We start from the raw sequence: 18,531 nt of genomic DNA on the forward strand, positions 1-18,531 counted from the left end.
CTCACATCCCCTCGATCCACCTCTCTGCAGTCAACAGCCGCCCTCTTCCTGAGATTGCTCCACACTCCCTAATAGACTCCAGCTCCCAGCCGCTGTGCTTTCCAGGAGACCAGCATTCCTATAAGGGGTGTATGGCTGCCGCAGATCAGCTGTTTCACTCTCAGCCGTAAATGTTTCTCCTCTGACTCAGACAGTTGTCCCACTGTGGGGATCGGACCCTGGCTTCAGTTCCCCCACCGGCCGAGAGCAGGTCCAATCCTACTAACACGCCTGTTTTTCCCCCTAGTTCCTTCACCCTACCAAGTTTTGCATGGTTCTATATGTTATTTTCCGCTGGTCAAGTACTCCTGTCTGCTCTCAGCTGGCGTTCTACATGGACTTCTGTGTCTGACGGTGTGTTCCTGATGTATCCATGGAGACAGATGTACTCCACATCCACCTGCTCCTCTGCCATCTTGTTCTCTCCTTAAGTTGCTTTCTAATCTGTTGCTTTTAAAAGCAAAAACATCCCGGGAGAACAGAACTCATAACCTTTATCCTGTGCCAGGTATATTACATACATGTGTCATTTCATGCCCAGGGCAACCTTTACGAAGTCCAAGCTCGTTCTGCTCACTACACAATAAGTCAATGAATCCGAGACAAGGTGTTGGGATCAGGAAGGGCCTGCAGCATTTTTTATGTTATTAAGATTAGCTTGCTAATGAGTTCAGGCAATTTACCGGATTTCTCTCCATAATTTGCCAAGATGCTATTCCTGAATGTTGATAGCCTTCATTTTCAACTTTTAAGCTCACCTTTCTTCACTTGAATAAAATCAACTTTACTACTGAGACCACTTTACAATGCTGCTTCACAAAGCTGTAGACATATTATCATGCTAAAAAGAAAATTACTTTTGAGAGATGCATTTTGGATTTGGATTTGCCTTTTATGTTTTTTACATTGTATATTTTGAGAATATTCTTCTTCTGCAAAAGTCAGTCCCATTGCCAGGAGGAGTAGTTCTGGATGTAACATGTGTTTGTAGAGTACCTTTTTTCACCCTCTCAAGCTTTCCCCATCTACCCATTGAATTGTGCTTTGTGGATGTTCAGATTACAGTCATTCACCCGGCGCCCCAGTTTCTGTGTCTTCTGATGGGTTAGTCTTCCTTAGTCATTGCCTCTGCTTCCTTTGCTTATTTCTTCAGCAGAACTTACCTGTCCAAATTTTCATTTTTTCATAGTTAGATTTTTCTTGCTCTCAAAGTGAAAATTTACCAAATAAATGAATTTTCCCCATGGGACAGTGGTTAAAGACGGCTAGGGTAGAAGGTTAGATTGTCTTCTTAGATAATGTCTCAGAAAGATGTACTAGATTATTTTAGCAATGCTCTATAGATATAGTACCCACTTCTTAATTTCTAATCTAATTAAATAGCCCATGTAGTAAGAATTTGAGGTTGTTTATGAAGGAAGCTAGACCAGTAGACAACATATGTTATTATTTTGAGCAGTCAGAGTTTATTACTGCTTACATCAATAGTTTCAAATTATACCTGGGCTGTTCAAAATACAAAGTCATGGTAAACATCCATCTAAGTCCTTGGCTCAGTCATTGACATAATTGCTAACAAACAGGGTAAAGAACAAAACCCCCTTATAGCAAAATTACAGCAAACCTAGAATGGATAAAGGCCTCAGAAGTTTTGCTTATTGTTGGGTATTAGGAACTCCTTATCTTCTTTAGAAGAGATCTAAATTTGACAAATGTGTAGACAAATAATTTTTATAATTATAATTACTGGTATAAGTGTTCATCATCACACAAAAAAAGAATTTTAGCTGTTCTGAGGTGTCCAGGAAAATGTAGCAGATTAAGTGATGTTTAAGCTCTGACCTGAAGCAAGGGATTCCCTGGTGGCTCAGATGGTAAAGCATCTGCCTGCAATGTGGAAGACCCTGGTTCAGTCCCCGGGTTGGGAAGATCCCCTGGAGAAGGAAATGGCACCCCACTCCAGTACTCTTGCCTAGAAAATTCCATGGATGGAGGAGCCTGGTGGGCTACAGTCCCTGGGGTCGCAAAGAGTTGGACAGGACTGAGCGACTTCGCCTTCGCCTGAAGCAAGGTGAGTAGAGGGAGGGTTAGGGATAGGAATGATCCTGCCTAGCAGAGAAAGTAAAAGCCTTACGAAGACCCTTCTTACCTATACTCCTATCTCTGTCGTGATGAGTTGGATAGATTGCAAAAGACATTGCATTTATTTATTCCAATTTTTCCAATGTCACTTTTTAAAATCGCATTTCTGAAATGAAAGTGAAAGTCACTCAGTTATGTCCAACTCTCCATGGTATTCTCCAGACCAGAATACTGATCTGGGTAGCCATTCCCTTATCCAGGGGATCTTCCTAACCCAGGGATTGAACCCAGGTCTCCCTCATTGCAGGCAGATTCTTTACCAGTTGAGCCACAAGGGAAGCCCAAGAATACTGGAGTGGATAGCCTATCCCTTCTCCAGCAGATCTTCCCGACCCAGGAACTGAACTGGGGTCTTCTGCATTACAGGCGGATTATCAACTGAGCTGTTCCTGAAGAATGTAAAAGTAATGTTGACAAATGTTAAAATTTTACAAAGTTAAAACTTTGTCTGATATAGTAAATATGCAGTATTTTACTTAAAAAGGCACGTTAATCACTTTTTTAGTAATAAAAAGTTTGAAATAAAAAGAAACTACTCAAGAATATATTGAAGATTAAGTATAAAACACCAAGAACTGATATTCCACGTAAACATCTTAAAGCATAAAGCATATTATCAAAGACAAATGCTTAGTTACAACATACAGTGTTCTGTATCAGTGCTAGTTTTGATTAAAATTCTTTTTTTCCAATAATAAACAAAAGTTTTGCAGTGATATTTAGAAAAATATTACAGTTTTTTGTTTTAACAAATGAAAGAATTACCTCAGTTAGAGGTAATTCATATCTTGGGAAACAAACACCTCCATGTGATATATGGATTCTGTGATAATCAGGTTTGATAGCATTTTTATTGTGGTGCCAGCGAGAATAGCAACTGAAAGTATAAATACAGCTGCTACTGTTATTTTGTGAAACTTATTTCATAAAGCTTTTCTCTGCTCAATAAACTCTTTTTGGAAAAATTGTTATTATCAAAATAATAAAAACACATGTATGCGTACCCCTACACTATAGTTGGGGTAGTCAGAAGGAGAATATAATAATTCAAGCAGCATCTTCAAATTACTGGAAAAAAGTGATCTGTACAATACTAATCTATAAATTAAAACTGTTTAAAGAACTCTGAACTAATTCTCAGAATTTCTACTAGGTGTGACTTCAGTTTCTATGTATAACTAAAACAGTGATCAAAATTGTAGTAATTTATACCCCTTTACATGCAAAAAATGTTAATATTTTAAAACATCACTCTGCTATTATGTAGCAACTGCGTAATGGCATTCGAAATGTTTTATCTAAGTTGAAATATATACTTGATAATTAGTTTACAGTAATTTTTTAGTGTTTAAGGTATTTTTTAATGCAGAATGGCTGAAATATTTGAATCCTTACACTCTTATAGCACAATTAGAAATAGGCCCTGAAATGTCTATATACTTGTTTATGTACTACATTGGTACTTCCTTTGTCGACCATTCAATTTTGAAGATTGAGTGAACAGATTTTGATGCTGTTTTGCAGTTTAATGACACAAATGAAATTGAGGAGTATTGTTTTCATTTGTGAGGTCAGTCAGTTGCTTCACAATGCTACGCTTATCACTTTACCACTTCTTGGATGTGTGATTTTTTTCCCCCAATTCTTTTTACTGTTTGGGGAGCTCTTTTATTGTATATTTACTCACCCCAGTAGTTTTATTTTTATTAGAGGATGATAATTTACCAAGATATACTTGAATGGTAGGTGAATCACAGTGTCATAACCCTTGTTCTTTTTTTCTCATGAAATATTTTTTTCCATTGAATCACAGAAACAGATGTTCTAACACCACCATGCAAAATCTTTTATCATCTCATTTTGAAAGTAAACAGCTTCTCCAGCCCATGGAGAAAGGCCCTGTACCCAATTCATTTACCAGAAAGTTCAAAATAAAACTTTTGTGCATTTCTATTTTAGCTGCTGCTTATGTATGTTTAATAAAATATTAATACATTATCTTATATCCTAACTTTTCAGCTCCTGATTCTCCCCCACAAGACTTCTCTGTAAAACAGTTGTCTGGTGTCATGGTGAAGTTGTCATGGCAACCACCCCTGGAGCCAAATGGAATTATCCTCTATTACACAGTTTATGTCTGGTAAGAATTTTTTTCTTTTCTGGAAATAGTTCTGAGAACAAGTATTAATCTGTAACATAATAGGAATGCAGTTTTAAAATTTCAGATAGTGAAGCTACATTAGAAATCTGATTATTAATAGGCTAGTTTATATCCTTTTATTAAGAAACAACTTTTTTCCCATATTATGTGGAGGTCCAAGCATAGTCAAATAATGTGAATTTTGTAATCAAAACAAAATAAATGTATTATGTATAATTACACTAGAATCCTGCTCGTCAGCATCATGGACTGCTCATGTGACTCCAACTGTAACTATATGTGAAAAGCTTTCAGAATATTACTCCAATATTCTCTATGCCACTCTCCTTTTAAGTTTCCTTCAGCAGAATATTTTAAACTAAAATTTAACTCAAAGATATTTCTCCAGAACTCTATTATTTAAGGTCAGTTGTCCATTGAAGCAGTGTAGTTATTTTTTTTCTGATCACTTTTACCCTACTTGCCTATTTATGGGTCAGTTGTGAGAAAAGACATAATCCTATAATGCTTCTCATCAATTAACAACATGGTATTAATATATTGTTTCATGGAAACTCAATAGATTAGAAGCCCTACTTTGATCTATTATAAATCCTGGTAAAAGGATTCAAAAGTGATATAACATATTTCCTAATGTGTTAAATATTTCAACTTTGAAAATGCAATTTATATAATGCTTTATATAAACATTTCTTCTTTTATATTTCTTACTTGGAAGGTCCAGCATTGAGTGAAAGGCTATGTATGATGTTTTTAAGAAGTCTACTCTTCTCTTTCCTAAATTAAGACTCCCCCCCACCCCCAGTCCCTCTTTAAACCCTTTGCACACTGCCCCTTAGGACTACCCTTCCTGTATTCTTCATTGCCTGATTCCAATCCCTTTGCTTACTCTTTGGCAAAATTAGGAGTGGCATGAGGGATGATGATGGGAGGAGTAGCAGTGACACAGGCGACCATTCCCCTCTATCACCCTATTCCTTCATTTATCAGTTCAGGGTTTCATTTCTTCATTCAGTAATACTGATAGAGTAGCTATGTACCTGTGAACAAGACACACACAAGACCCCTGCCCTCAAGGAGCTTACATTCTAAGAGATAATTGGATTATATACCCATAAATAAACAAAAGAGAAGGAATCAGGGGAAAGAGGGTTACCTTTGATAGAAAGCTTCCAAAAGAATATATGCCCAAAGAAAAGGTCAAAAGAATAGACGGCCTTTACTTGTGATCTGAGCAAGAAGGAGCTTCTTGTCAGGTCAGGATCTGCAGGAGAAAGAAATATCAAGTGCTTAGGGTCTGTGAGGAAACACATTCGTTTTGAAAACCATAGAGAAGGTGAGTGTTGCCACAGATGGAGAGACAGAGGAGAGTTATACTGGAGAGTAGGAGGCTGGCAAAGGTCAGGAGCTACACCATCATAAGGATTTGGTTTTCATTTCAGTTGTAAGGGGAATTATTAAAGCACAATTGTTGAAGCATTATTCAGGCACTTTGGGTACTTTATGCAGAAAGAACTGTAGGGGGAAAAGTGCTAGCAGGGATATTAGGTGGGAGATTATTTTAGTAATCTGAGCTATGGATGGTCCAGGGATGGAGGAGAGAAGTGGCAGCTTTTTATTACACTTAGGAAGAAAAGTTGCTTGGACCCAGTGATGGATTGATTGGCTATGGGAATAAAATGAAAGAGAAATCAATGGAATCTTATGGATTTTTGAATCAAAGGTAATACTCAGAGATTTATGACTCTGTTTTGCTGAGTTAGAAAAAAAATTGAAAGTGAAAAAAAGTTAATGAGAATCAAGACTTTTCTGGTTGGGTTTCGGGTCCTACTCTGATAAACAGTATCATTACTCTGTATAGTGATCATGCTGTGTGAGTTCAACTCCCCGGTAGTACTTTTTTCTCTCTTCTTTCAGGGGGTGTCCCATTTCTGTCTCACTTCCTAAGGATTGTAGGTATAGGAGAGACCACGAAAAGTAGGATGAGGGGATCTCAAGTTTGGGATATCGTGACTTATCTCATTTGACTGTTGGGAACCATTCTGGGACTCCCTCCCCAACCCCCTGCCATCATAGCTTCCATTTTCAAGGTTTTTATTTTCTGTTTTAGCCTTGATCCAACCTCAGATTTATTCTAGTGCTCTGGATCTCTTAGCATGTCTGTCTCAACCCTCAGGTAGCTATATGCTCTGTTGTTTTCTCTGAATCAGTCTGTAGTGTGCAGGACTGGAAGGTGGCTTCCGCACTGTTCCTTAGCTCCAGTGGTCTGCTGGAAGAGCCCTTAGATCTTACCGGACATAAGTGTTAATAATCACTGAACCTAACTACTGAACTAGGCATAAGTAATGCCATACTGAAGACATTTCCTCTCCATCCTAAGAAGGAGAAGCTCTATGCTGGCACTTCCTTTACAAATTATTCATTTGTCTTCACCACCTACCCTCAACTTATCTTCCTTGCTGGCTCAGATAGTAAAGAATCTGCCTGCGATGCAGGAGATCCACGTTCAGTCCTGGGTCAGGAAGATACCCTGGAGAACGGAATGGCTACCCACTCCAGTATTCTTGCCTGGAAAATCGCCATGGACAGAGGAGCCTGGCGGGCTATGGAGTCACAGAGTTGGACACAGCTGAGCGACTAACATATTCACTTTCACTTTCACACTCAAGATTCCAAGGCAGCTTTGTCCTGTTCTTTCTTTCACTTTTTCTTAGTAGTGCAAAACGTTTTCTTTTCTTTTTGACTGCATGTAATTCTTCCTTTCTACACCATGAATTATTATAAAACTTTATGGCCTTTATTCATGCTGGACTGACTCTTACTGTGTAAAGAGAACATAGAAAATGCTTTTTCCTCAATAGAACTTGGCTTTATTTCTCTTTCTCTCTCTCACACACACCACACATAGGGAGGAGGCAAGTGTGAAAGAAGAGGCAGAGAGATTAAGATCCTGTCTGCTTCAAGATCTGGTTTGTTCATCGCTGTGTTGGAACAGGAAACTACCTGGCTCATAATTGAGACTAAATCACCAGATGAATGGATGACTGAATGCAGAGTATATTTTAAGAGTTAAAAATTTAGCAGAGATTTATTATGTTTTCATTCTGGCATAAAAGTAGTGATGCTTTTCCAAACAGTGGACACCTTCTGTTGACTAGAGTTAGGTCTTATAAAGAAAGAACAAAAAAGGAAAAACATCTTAACATGTTTAAGAACATCATCTGTAATAGACTGAAAGATATAAATGGTAATGAAGTATCTAAGATATTTGTAAATTTCCAGCATCTTCTTACCTAAGCTGGAAGCTTTAGCCTCTGTAGTTAAAGGGATATCATGATCCAGGGTCCTTTTTTATCACTGTTACTAATCAGTAATGGTTTCGGGGGGCTTCCCTGATGGCTCAGACAGTAAAGCATCTGCCTGCAATGTGGGAGACCCGGGTTCAATCCCCTGGGTTGGGAAGATCCCTTGGAGAAGGAAATGGCAACCCACTCCAGTATTCTTGGCTGAAAAATCCCATGGATCGAGGAGCCTGGTAGGTGACAGTCCATGGTTTTGTAAAGAATCGGACATGACTGAATGACTTCACTTTCTTTAATGGTTTTTTGGAACTCTTGCCATATCAGTTTAACTGGGGAGGGTAGGAGGCATGTATCGTGAGACCATGAGCACATTCTGAGTGGAGAAACATAGGTTTGAGTGGTGACTCCGTCACTAAATTATCCGTGGTGTTCTCTTAAAGTACTGTGTAAGTGGTCTCTATTTTTATTAGCAGAGTTCCTGTTTCAGGGGTTCATATTTCTCTCACAATACTCAATTTCCATTATTTTTGTTCTTTCACTAACTACCAAATTCTTTTTAAAAAACAACATCTTTCTGAAGGAAGCAAGCTGTTCCATCTCATGAGTTATGAAGAATGTTCAAGTAGATTTTTTGTGTTGAAACATGATGAAGGCTGAGGAGCCAACTGAAGGCAGCGATGCAGTCCCCACACGAGAAGGTGAAAGCCTGGTTTAGGACAATATTGAAAAGTGCTAAGACAAATGCGGAGATTGATGCTTCACAGAAATCTCTAATGACAGCGCTCAGAGACCATTACAGAATCTGACAAGTGATTATGGGAGAAAACAGGAAGAGGCTGAATGCCTTAAGAGGCTTTAGCCTGGATAACTGGGGACTTGCTTCAACACTAGGGCTTCCCAGGCGGCACTAGTGGTAAAGAATCCACCTGCGATGCAGGAAGCTCAAGAGAAGTTCAGCCCCTGGGTTGGGAAGATCCCCTGGAGTAGGGAATGGCACCCCACTCCAGTATTCTTGCCTGGAAAATTTAAAAAAACACATCTTTGGATATTTGCTATTTTCAATGTGCCTGCAAATTGCAGGTTACCTACTATATTTGCTATACCGGTGACTTCTTTGTCATGAGTATTTCTTTACAAAATAGCTCATGAGGGTTATTGTGCAATCACTTTATAACCACTACAATGCGAGTCATATTTGATCTGTAGATAGTGTGTTCAGAAATCTTCTTTAGCACATTACATTTTAAAATTATGTGTTCTTCTAAGTAACACTTTTTCCTCAGTTATACTGGTAAATTATATTTATACATTTTCAAATGAGAAACAGTCCTTTCATTCCTAGGGCAACCACCATTAGATAAATGCATTTCTACTAGAGCCCTCTGAGTGTGTTCTTTTAATATACTTTGGATTGAAGTGTGGTATTATAGTAAACTGATTTATACAACATATTTATTTTATAGTTGAGTTCAACTTGGATTTGTTTAGCAATTTTATTTATATAATGTCAGTAAAATTTAACAGTAGTTTTCTTCCTTGTTCATAAAACTTTTCAGTGAATGGTCCATAAGATAGAGCTAAAAGACTGGAATGAAAATGATGTTGAAAATTCTAGCTTATACACAGACCTTGGCTTTTAAACTTTTCTCAGTTTTCCTGGCCTAAGGAATTTGTGTTCATTCTTAGGGGTTGAAATCTTTCTCCTCCAGCTGAAGTACAGTCCCTCATCTTGTCTTCTGGATCCTAATTCCTTATGTTGGCTTCAAGAGGATGGTTTGTAAGTGTATAAATGAGCTTCAACTTCATTCTCCATAGTGGCTTTTTCTTCTAATTTTATAAGTGTGTCTTTTCTGCTAAAGGCAAACAAGCAAGACAAAGTCAAACCAAATCAAATGAAATCAACCAGCTAAGCAAATGTTGAGAGTAGGAGTAAGAGTAACAATAAATGAATACCCCACTGAGACTCAGACTTTCTCTGAGATTCTAGAAAAGCTTTAGGATCATAGATGTGTAGCTCTTTATGCCATGCTAGTTTGATAATTGTTAACCTGGTGATACAATTCAGCTGTGTAAAGATTCTAGAGTAAATGCAACGTAGAAGACCAGTGTCCTTCGAGTGGGAAAATGAGTGAAATTGCTGGTTCATGTGAGGGGGAAAAGTATTTGAGAGAGTCAAGTAAACGCATTGAAATTCTCTATTTTGGGGAAAGGCATCTGGTGAGTGAAAAGGCTGATGTAGAATATTTAGATAATAGCAGATTAAAGTTTTTATATTAAGTTCATAGGGATGTATAGGAATAGATGTTTCATTAGGCTAGGTTGCCCGCATGGAACAAAATATCAAATTATGAAATTTAGAATTAAGACCATGATCTTTCAAAGAGTCTCAAACTTTGTCTAGGAAACCATTCATGTTCACAGTTGGGAAAATAGGGAATTTTGTTTAAATATTTCCATATGGTGTTGGTATTCATGATCCCTCATAAGTAATTGTTGCTTGGTATAGTCTTGATGTGATAAGAAATGAGCAAAGGAATTGGTAAAAAAGAGCAAAGAAACTGCTCTTAAGCTCTAGAATTTCCTTTATGCCCTGATGTCAAAAGGTGGCCTGTCTTTTGAAAAGAAGTGTAAATTACCTAGGAAATAACTTTGTGTTAAATCTCCATTAATTTCATCTCAAGACATTTTCTTGTTACCAATGAGTGCAGATGAATAGAAATTTATTCAGAATAATTTCAGTCATTAAATCTTTTGATTTCTCATTCAAAAAGGCTTTAAAAATGTTCTAATTTATATTCTAGTTTATAGAATTTATATTCTAGTTTATAGAATTGAATCAGTAACGTGATAGCACTCAACACTCTCAAGAGGTTTTGTTTTGTGTTTTGTTTTGTTTTCCCCTCAGTGTGAAAATCTGCACTGTGTGAGAGGTTTGGCTAATTTTCTAAGTATTGTGTGCCATTTATGTTCCTGCCATTTCCATGTAGTTTATGACTTTGGACACCTAAGAGTTAGACCTGCCCTGCCAAATGAGCCTTCTTGCTTCCTCGCCCCATCCCACTCAACTCCTTATTCTCTTAAATCTTACTAACTCGCTCTCGAGCAAACATTTCTGCAGCTCTGGGGGCGGTGATTTATCCTGCTGTTCTTCTCTTTGGTCCCAATTAATTTCTTCACTCCTCTTTCTTTTTGTTCTTTGCTTTTAACTAATAGGGGGAAACTATTGTTATTAATGAATTTGTTGTTTACTTACTGCTTTCTCTATTTGGAGGGTAGGGCCTGTCCCTTTCTCATTTGCAACTAACATCATTCCTGACATAAAATAGGTGCTCACTAAGTTTTGTTGAATATTGATTATATATATATACTATTACTAAATATGGAAAGGATGGGGAATATGTGATTCCCCTTATGAAGATATCTCTTCTTTTGGAACACTATCTAAAAGAAAAATGTCTCCCTAACTCTTTAACATATGCTATTTTCCATTTAAGGGACTAAAAGTATATAAAAGAAAATTTGTAAGTAAATTATTCCAAAATTAGGACTGCAAATGACCAATAAGAAGATAATTCTTTTTCACTCATGGTCATAGATGTGCAAATTAAATGTTTCTGGTCAGTTGAACTTGCAGAAATTAAGATTACTATCCAGACTAGTGGTGAGTTTGCACACTTGTTGCTGTGACTCCAAATCACACTCCAAATGATAATGATTTATCATTAAAAAATTTTTTTTCTGAAAACTTAAACATGCCTTGATTCCAAGGCTCTCTTTTTTTTTATAGTTTTTTATTTTTTTAATTTTAAAATCTTTTATTCTTACATGTGTTCCCAAACATGCACCCCCCTCCCACCTCCCTCCCCATAACATCTCTGTGGGTCATCCCCATGCACCAGCCCCAAGCATGCTGTATCCTGTGTCAGACATAGACTGGCGATTCAATTCTTACATGATAGTATACATGTTAGAATGCCATTCTCCCAAATCATCCCACCCTCTCCCTCTCCCTCTGAGTCCAAAAGTCCGTTATACACATCTATGTCTCTTTTCTTGTCTTGCATACAGGGTCGTCATTGCCTTCTTTCTAAATTCCATATATATGTGTTAGTATACTGTATTGGTGTTTTTCTGGCTTACTTCACTCTGTATAATCGGCTCCAGTTTCATCCATCTCATCAGAACTGATTCAAATGAATTCTTTTTAACGGCTGAGTAATACTCCATTGTGTATATGTACCACAGCTTTCTTATCCATTCATCTGCTGATGGACATCTAGGTTGTTTCCATGTCCTGGCTATTATAAACAGTGCTGCGATGAACATTGGGGTACATGTGTCTCTTTCAATTCTGGTTTCCTCGGTGTGTATGCCCAGCTGTGGGATTGCTGGGTCATAAGGTAGTTCTATTTGCAATTTTTTAAGGAATCTCCACACTGTTCTCCATAGTGGCTGTACTAGTTTGCATTCCCACCAACAGTGTAGGAGGGTTCCCTTTTCTCCACACCCTCTCCAGCATTTATTGCTTGCAGAGTTTTGGATCGCAGCCATTCTGACTGGTGTGAAGTGATACCTCATTGTGGTTTTGATTTGCATTTCTCTAATAATGAGTGATGTTGAGCATCTTTTCATGTGTTTGTCAGCCATCTGTATGTCTTCTTTGGAGAAATGTCTATTTAATTCTTTGGCCCATTTTTTGATTGGGTCGTTTATTTTTCTGGAATTGAGCTGCATAAGTTGCTTGTATATTTTTGAGATTAGTTGTTTGTCAGTTGCTTCATTTGCTATTATTTTCTCCCATTCAGAAGGCTGTCTTTTCACCTTGCTTATATTTTCCTTTGTTGTGCAAAAGCTTTTAATTTTAATTAGATCCCATTTGTTTATTTTTGCTTTTATTTCCAGAATTCTGGGAGGTGGATCATAGAGGATCCTGTGTGATTTATGTCGGAGAGTGTTTTGCCTATGTTCTCCTCTAGGAGTTTTATAGTTTCTGGTCTTACATTTAGATCTTTAATCCATTTTGAGTTTATTTTTGTGTGCGGTGTTAGAAAGTGATCTAGTTTCATTCTTTTACAAGTGGTTGACCAGTTTTCCCAGCACCACTTGTTAAAGAGATTGTCTTTACTCCATTGTATATTCTTGCCTCCTTTGTCAAAGATAAGGTGTCCATATGTGTGTGGATTTGTCTCTGGGCTTTCTATTTTGTTCCATTGATCTATATGTCTGTCTTTGTGCCAGTACCATACTGTTTTGATGACTGTGGCTTTGTAGTAGAGCCTGAAGTCAGGCAAGTTGATTCCTCCAGTTCCATTCTTCTTTCTCAAGATTGCTTTGGCAATTCGAGGTTTTTGTATTTCCATACAAATCTTGAAATTATTTGTTCTAGTTCTGTGAAAAATATGGCTGGTAGCTTGATAGGGATTGCATTGAATTTGTAAATTGCTTTGGGTAGTGTACTCATTTTCACTATATTGATTCTTCTGATCCATGAACATGGTATATTTCTCCATCTATTAGTGTCCTCTTTGATTTCTTTCATCAGTGTTTTATAGTTTTCTATATATAGGTCTTTAGTTTCTTTAGGTAGATATATTCCTAAGTATTTTATTCTTTTCGTTGCAATGGTGAATGGAATTGTTTCCTTAATTTCTTTTTCTACTTTCTCATTATTAGTGTATAGGAATGCAAGGGATTTCTGTGTGTTTAAAAAATTTTTTAAAAAACCCATCTGGTTCAATCACACTATTTGGAATTTAACCTGTAGAAATAAAAGTACTATTATGGAAAGATATTTAAATAAGAATGATTGCTGCATCATTGTCAGTAATAACTAAAGAGAAAAGGAGAGAAACAGCCTAAATGATAATTTATAGAGGGAAGGCTGAAGAACTATGATATATCCAAATTAAGCAACTTAGAAAAAAATAACTATGTAGATTATTATTCTTAACATAAGTGAAAAATCAAGATATATAATGCTGTTGTTTAGTCACTAAGTTGTCTGACTCTTTGCAACCCCATGGACTGTAGCCCATCAGGCTCCTCTTGTCCATGGTATTTCCCAGGAAAGAATACTGGAGTGGGCTGACATTTGCTTCTCCAGTGGTTTTTCCCAACCCAGGGACTGAACTCGTGTCTCCTGCATTGGCAGGCAGATTCTTTACTACTGAGCCACCAGGAAAGCCTTATATAAAACATACTTTTATAAATGGAAATAAAATATTTTTAAACTAATAAGAACAAAACAGGTTTTTAAACTAAACAAGTTAAAACCAGGAGAAAAACATGATTGTAGCAGCATCAAAGTTGGGTTTCTCACGCATGGGATGGAGTGACCCTCTGAACTGTAGGATTGTTCATGAGATGGCTGTTCAGAGAGCAGAGAGCTCAGGCTTCGGCCCAGAGGTTTCCATGTGTTTCCTCCAGCCTGGCAACAGCATAAGAGCAAAGAGGGTGAAGCCAGATCCTTGGGAACAGTGTCCATTTTCTCTTCTTTTCCTACTTCTGGTTCTCAGTGTAATAGCAAGCCATTTCTTATGAACTCAAGATACATTCTGAACTTGTATCAGTAGTTGAAGCTCCCACTGAAGTTTATGCTCAGATATTTTCCTACCATAGTTATTCAAATATCAGCCACAATTAACTTCAAAAGAAACAAACAAGCCCCAAACAGAAGACTTTTCAGTACCTGAGAAATTTTTGTTAGCACTGTTTTGTCTCTGGAGATAAGTTAGAGTAGATGTGTATACCATATCTGTATATGCTAACTGAGATGGACTACTGACTTTGTTATTCAGATAATTTATAAAGACTGCCTTCTTTTTTACTGAAATACCGAGATATTTAAGACAAAATTTATGCTTAACCTGCATTTTCCAAGTAATTGCCTTGATTCTGTATTATTTATGGAACATAATTGGGGTTTTCCTTATTGTGGTGGTGGTTTAGTCGCCAAGCTGTGTCCAACTCTTGAGACCCCATGGACTATAGGCCACCAGGCTCCTCTGTCCATGGGATTTCCCAGGCAAGAATATGGGAATGGGTTGCCATTTCTTTCTCCAGGGGATCGTCCCAACCCAGGGATTGAACCCAGATCTCCTGCATTGCTGGGGGATTCTTTACTGACTGAGCCACCTGGAAAGTCCTTTATATATTGTAGGCAAATACTTATCTACAGTATTTTGCTTGAAGATCAGGGCAAGAAGGTAGTCACATAGGGCAGCAGATATTTTTAAAAATATGCTGGAAGAGAAATTTTTTAAATAGACAATGCAATTAGGTTGCTTTAGCTAATTTCATAGCTTTAGATATCTGAACTAGATTAGCTATATTGTAATATTCTAATGATCTAGGAGTCTGGAATTGGGTTAAGTTTCTACAACAAGGCATCTTTCTCAGACTAATAGCCTAACAGCTATAGCATTAAGTTTTAAAAGATATTCTGTAGTCTCAGCGAAGTCAAAGAGAGAACTCAGTTCTCCCTGTGGCTTCTGGAAAAGAATGATGAAACTGTTTCAAATCACTAAATAGCTTGGCTAATCCTGCCTGTCTCCAATTGCATATTCTGAATGCATAATTCTCACTACGGTAAGCTTTCCAACAATTTTCAGATAACCATACTTGTATTTACAGTGAATTGATGCTTTTGTAATGGTAAAACTATGGCTGAAATGTCTCTCTGTGTATACCCTTAATTCACTTAAAATCTTTTATTCCCCTTAATGATTCAGGATTCATTTATTTTAGTGGTAGAGAAACAAAAGCATTTCATGTTCAGAGGGAATATCCATTTACCTCTTGGATGCCTTGTGTTTCTAAAGAAGAAAAAAGACATTACATTACATGAGATATGTATCTTTTCTGTGATATTAATCATATTTCCTTATCTAAATCCTTTAATAATTAATTGTATTTCCCTTAAAATATAAATTTGTTCTTAAAGTTCACAGTTTTCAGTACAATTATATACATATTCTTTAGCTTAGATTCTAATCTATATCCAGTTCTATGGAATCTGAAGTAACATATCTGAAATGAACTGTAGTACCGTATTACTTAGCAACAGTATGCTCTTCAGACATTTCCCCCCTCTCCTGGGACTTTGGTACTTACTCGAAGAGTGTGAATCAATATTTACTTTATTTTCCAAAGTAATATTTGAGATACATTTAAGATTTTAGCTGAGTAAGATATATAAGCTCTACTTTTTGTTTTCTTATTATGTTTTACATTCATTATTTTAAATCTTGCTTCTAATTAAAGAATAACCCATACTCATTATTTTAGATATAGCTATTCAGATATTTTTGTTTATTTGAATTGGGTCTGAAATCAATGTTATTGTTATACAATATTTATAAAATGGATTTGATAGATATACTATATGAATAAAATTATGCCTACACTTCAAAAGAACAAATATTTATTTCAACAACTAAAACACTGGTATGAAAAGGATGCTATAAATACTTTGAATACACAGAATTCCCAGAGATCTATTAGAATCAGTCTAAGCAAATTCTAATATGAACATCCTATTAATACTTCTTTGAACTACTGAATATACTTGAAAGCAAAGGAAGCTTATGTATTGAATTATTCTGAAACATTCTTTTCAGCATTTCAGGATAAGTAGTATCTTTATCCTATTAGTCTGGATTAATAAATATGCATAAATGTTGCTTATTTTTAATGTACTTGCACTGAAAATATATATATAATGTTTAAAGGTCAGTTGTACAGATAACTTTTTTTCCTCTTAGGGACAGATCATCATTAAAAACTGTTAATGTAACTGAAACATCATTAGAGTTTTCAGATTTGGACCACAACGTTGAATATCATGCTTATGTAACAGCTAGTACCAGATTTGGTGATGGGGAAAAGAGAAGCAATATCATCAACTTCCGAACACCTGAGGGAGGTGAGTTCTTCTGGATGTAGCTCAAGTAAAAGAATATTCTATTCAGAAAACACACATTAAATATAGAGATGTCTTATTAAGCCTAATATCTGTCATAAGTTACACGCAAAATTGCTTTCTGGTCCCTCTAGCTCTGTGAAGTTGGGAAAGTTAGTTAATCTCTCTGTGCCTCAACTTCCCATTTGTATGCATACGGTGTATCACCTACCTTAGGGTCCTTTTGAAGAGTAAATGAATTTATATTTGTAAATGCACTCAGCACAAAACTCAACGCTTAGCACTTAGTGTGCTTTTTATTTTTTTTTATTAATTTATTGTTTACTTTATCTTCAGCTGTGCGGGGTCTTCACTGCTGTGCCCGGGCTTTCTCTAGTTTCAGGGAGTGGAGGCTACTCTCTAGCTGTGGTATGTGGGCTGCTCACTGTTCTCACTGTGGAGCTTGGGTTCTAGGGCACAGGCTCCGCAGACATGGTGCATGGCCTTAGTTACCCTGCAATGCGTGGAACCTTCCTGGACCAGGGATTGAACCCATGTCCTCTGCATTGGCAGGCAAATTCTTAACCACTGGACCACCAGGGAGGTCCTAGGGTTTTTTTTTTTTTTTTTTCATGAAACAAAATAAAATACATGAAGTCAGCTCTGTGCCTTTGTCCCCCATTATTCAGTTTCAAAATGCTGAGTTAAACTAGAATTTCATAGTATGCATTCTGTATTGGAAACTTGTCGTATGTTCTTTTCAAATCCAAGGCATTGGCCTGATTTGGAACTGGGATAGTGTTTTACGGAGAAGAAATCCATTTGTCCTCTGCTTGGATATTCCTGTGGTAGAATGTTAATGGGGATGGCCGAATGAGCTTTACGGATTTCATTTCTGACTTCTAATTAGATATTCTTAATTTTTAACAGTCATAACTTAGACATAGATAACATTTAGAACAGTTCAGACATTGTTTGGAGACACAGGTACACTTTTGTGTTCAACTGTTTGTTTTTTAGCACCAAGTGATCCTCCCAAAGATGTTCATTATTCAAACCTCAGTTCTTCATCAATACTTCTTTTATGGACACCTCCTTCAAAACCTAATGGGATTATACAATATTATTCTGTTTATTACAGAAATACTTCAGGTACTTTCATCCAGGTAAGACCTGAGTTTTCTCCTATTTCTTTATTTACATCTCTCAGCTCTGTTGATAAAGACTTGGCATAGTAGAAAATGTCTCTTATCTTACATTGAGAATTATGTATAGACATTTTTATAAAACTCCCATTGACATAGAAAAATGTGGTGGAGAAATAAATATATTTTAATCTGTCTGTCTATGCATGCAGACATGCACTCAAACACACACACGTCTCTGGATCAGCTTCAAATGTGTTACCAGCAATGAAGCTGCCACCTTTTAAACATTCTGTATAGAAATGGGCTCTCAGTGCTGTTTCTCCAGAGAATTGATGGTTTCACTTACCCTCAATTGTTTTTCAGCTAAAAAGAATTCCCCTTTTGTTTGTATATAATAGTTTTCATGCTTGGATGTGTTTGTGTATTTTTCTTCAAGTCTAAAATTTTTCCATTGTTAGTAGGAGGGGGTTATCCTCATCATCATTATCACTTAGTATCAGATGTAATGAAAGTACCAAAATGCACTTATTAAACTTGTGATATTCAAGGTTGTAGGGCTGAATAATTTTCAGATGGATACATTCTGAAATACAAACAACAATAGTTATTACAATAGCTGAAGTGCCTTTCACTTAGAGAAATATTTTTAGTTTTTCAGCTGGATTCCTTTACTTCTCCAAACTAACTCTCCACTCTAACATTTGAAAAGAATAAAACTCTGGACAGTTGTGACTGAATCAGGAATCGGAGAGTTGGAATATAATTTGGAAAACACTGATATAGAAGAAATAATGGCCATTTACAGAATATGTACCTTACTACTAGGAACTGTTGACTGAA

General features: G+C 36.7%; 1 protein-coding gene across 1 annotated transcript in view; it reads left to right on the plus strand.

Moving 5' to 3' along the window:
• Window positions 1-18,531, plus strand: part of PTPRQ (protein tyrosine phosphatase receptor type Q) — a 304,390-nt gene that overhangs the window by 119,963 nt on the left and 165,896 nt on the right. The window contains exons 35-37 of the mRNA XM_060412482.1: window positions 4,201-4,321; window positions 16,407-16,567; window positions 17,564-17,709. Coding sequence (XP_060268465.1) covers window positions 4,201-4,321; window positions 16,407-16,567; window positions 17,564-17,709 — 428 coding nt within the window. The remainder of the gene's footprint in view (window positions 1-4,200; window positions 4,322-16,406; window positions 16,568-17,563; window positions 17,710-18,531) is intronic.

This window comes from Ovis aries, chromosome 3 (assembly GCF_016772045.2).
Source record: "Ovis aries strain OAR_USU_Benz2616 breed Rambouillet chromosome 3, ARS-UI_Ramb_v3.0, whole genome shotgun sequence".
In the NCBI taxonomy this organism is placed as follows: Eukaryota; Metazoa; Chordata; class Mammalia; order Artiodactyla; family Bovidae; genus Ovis; species Ovis aries.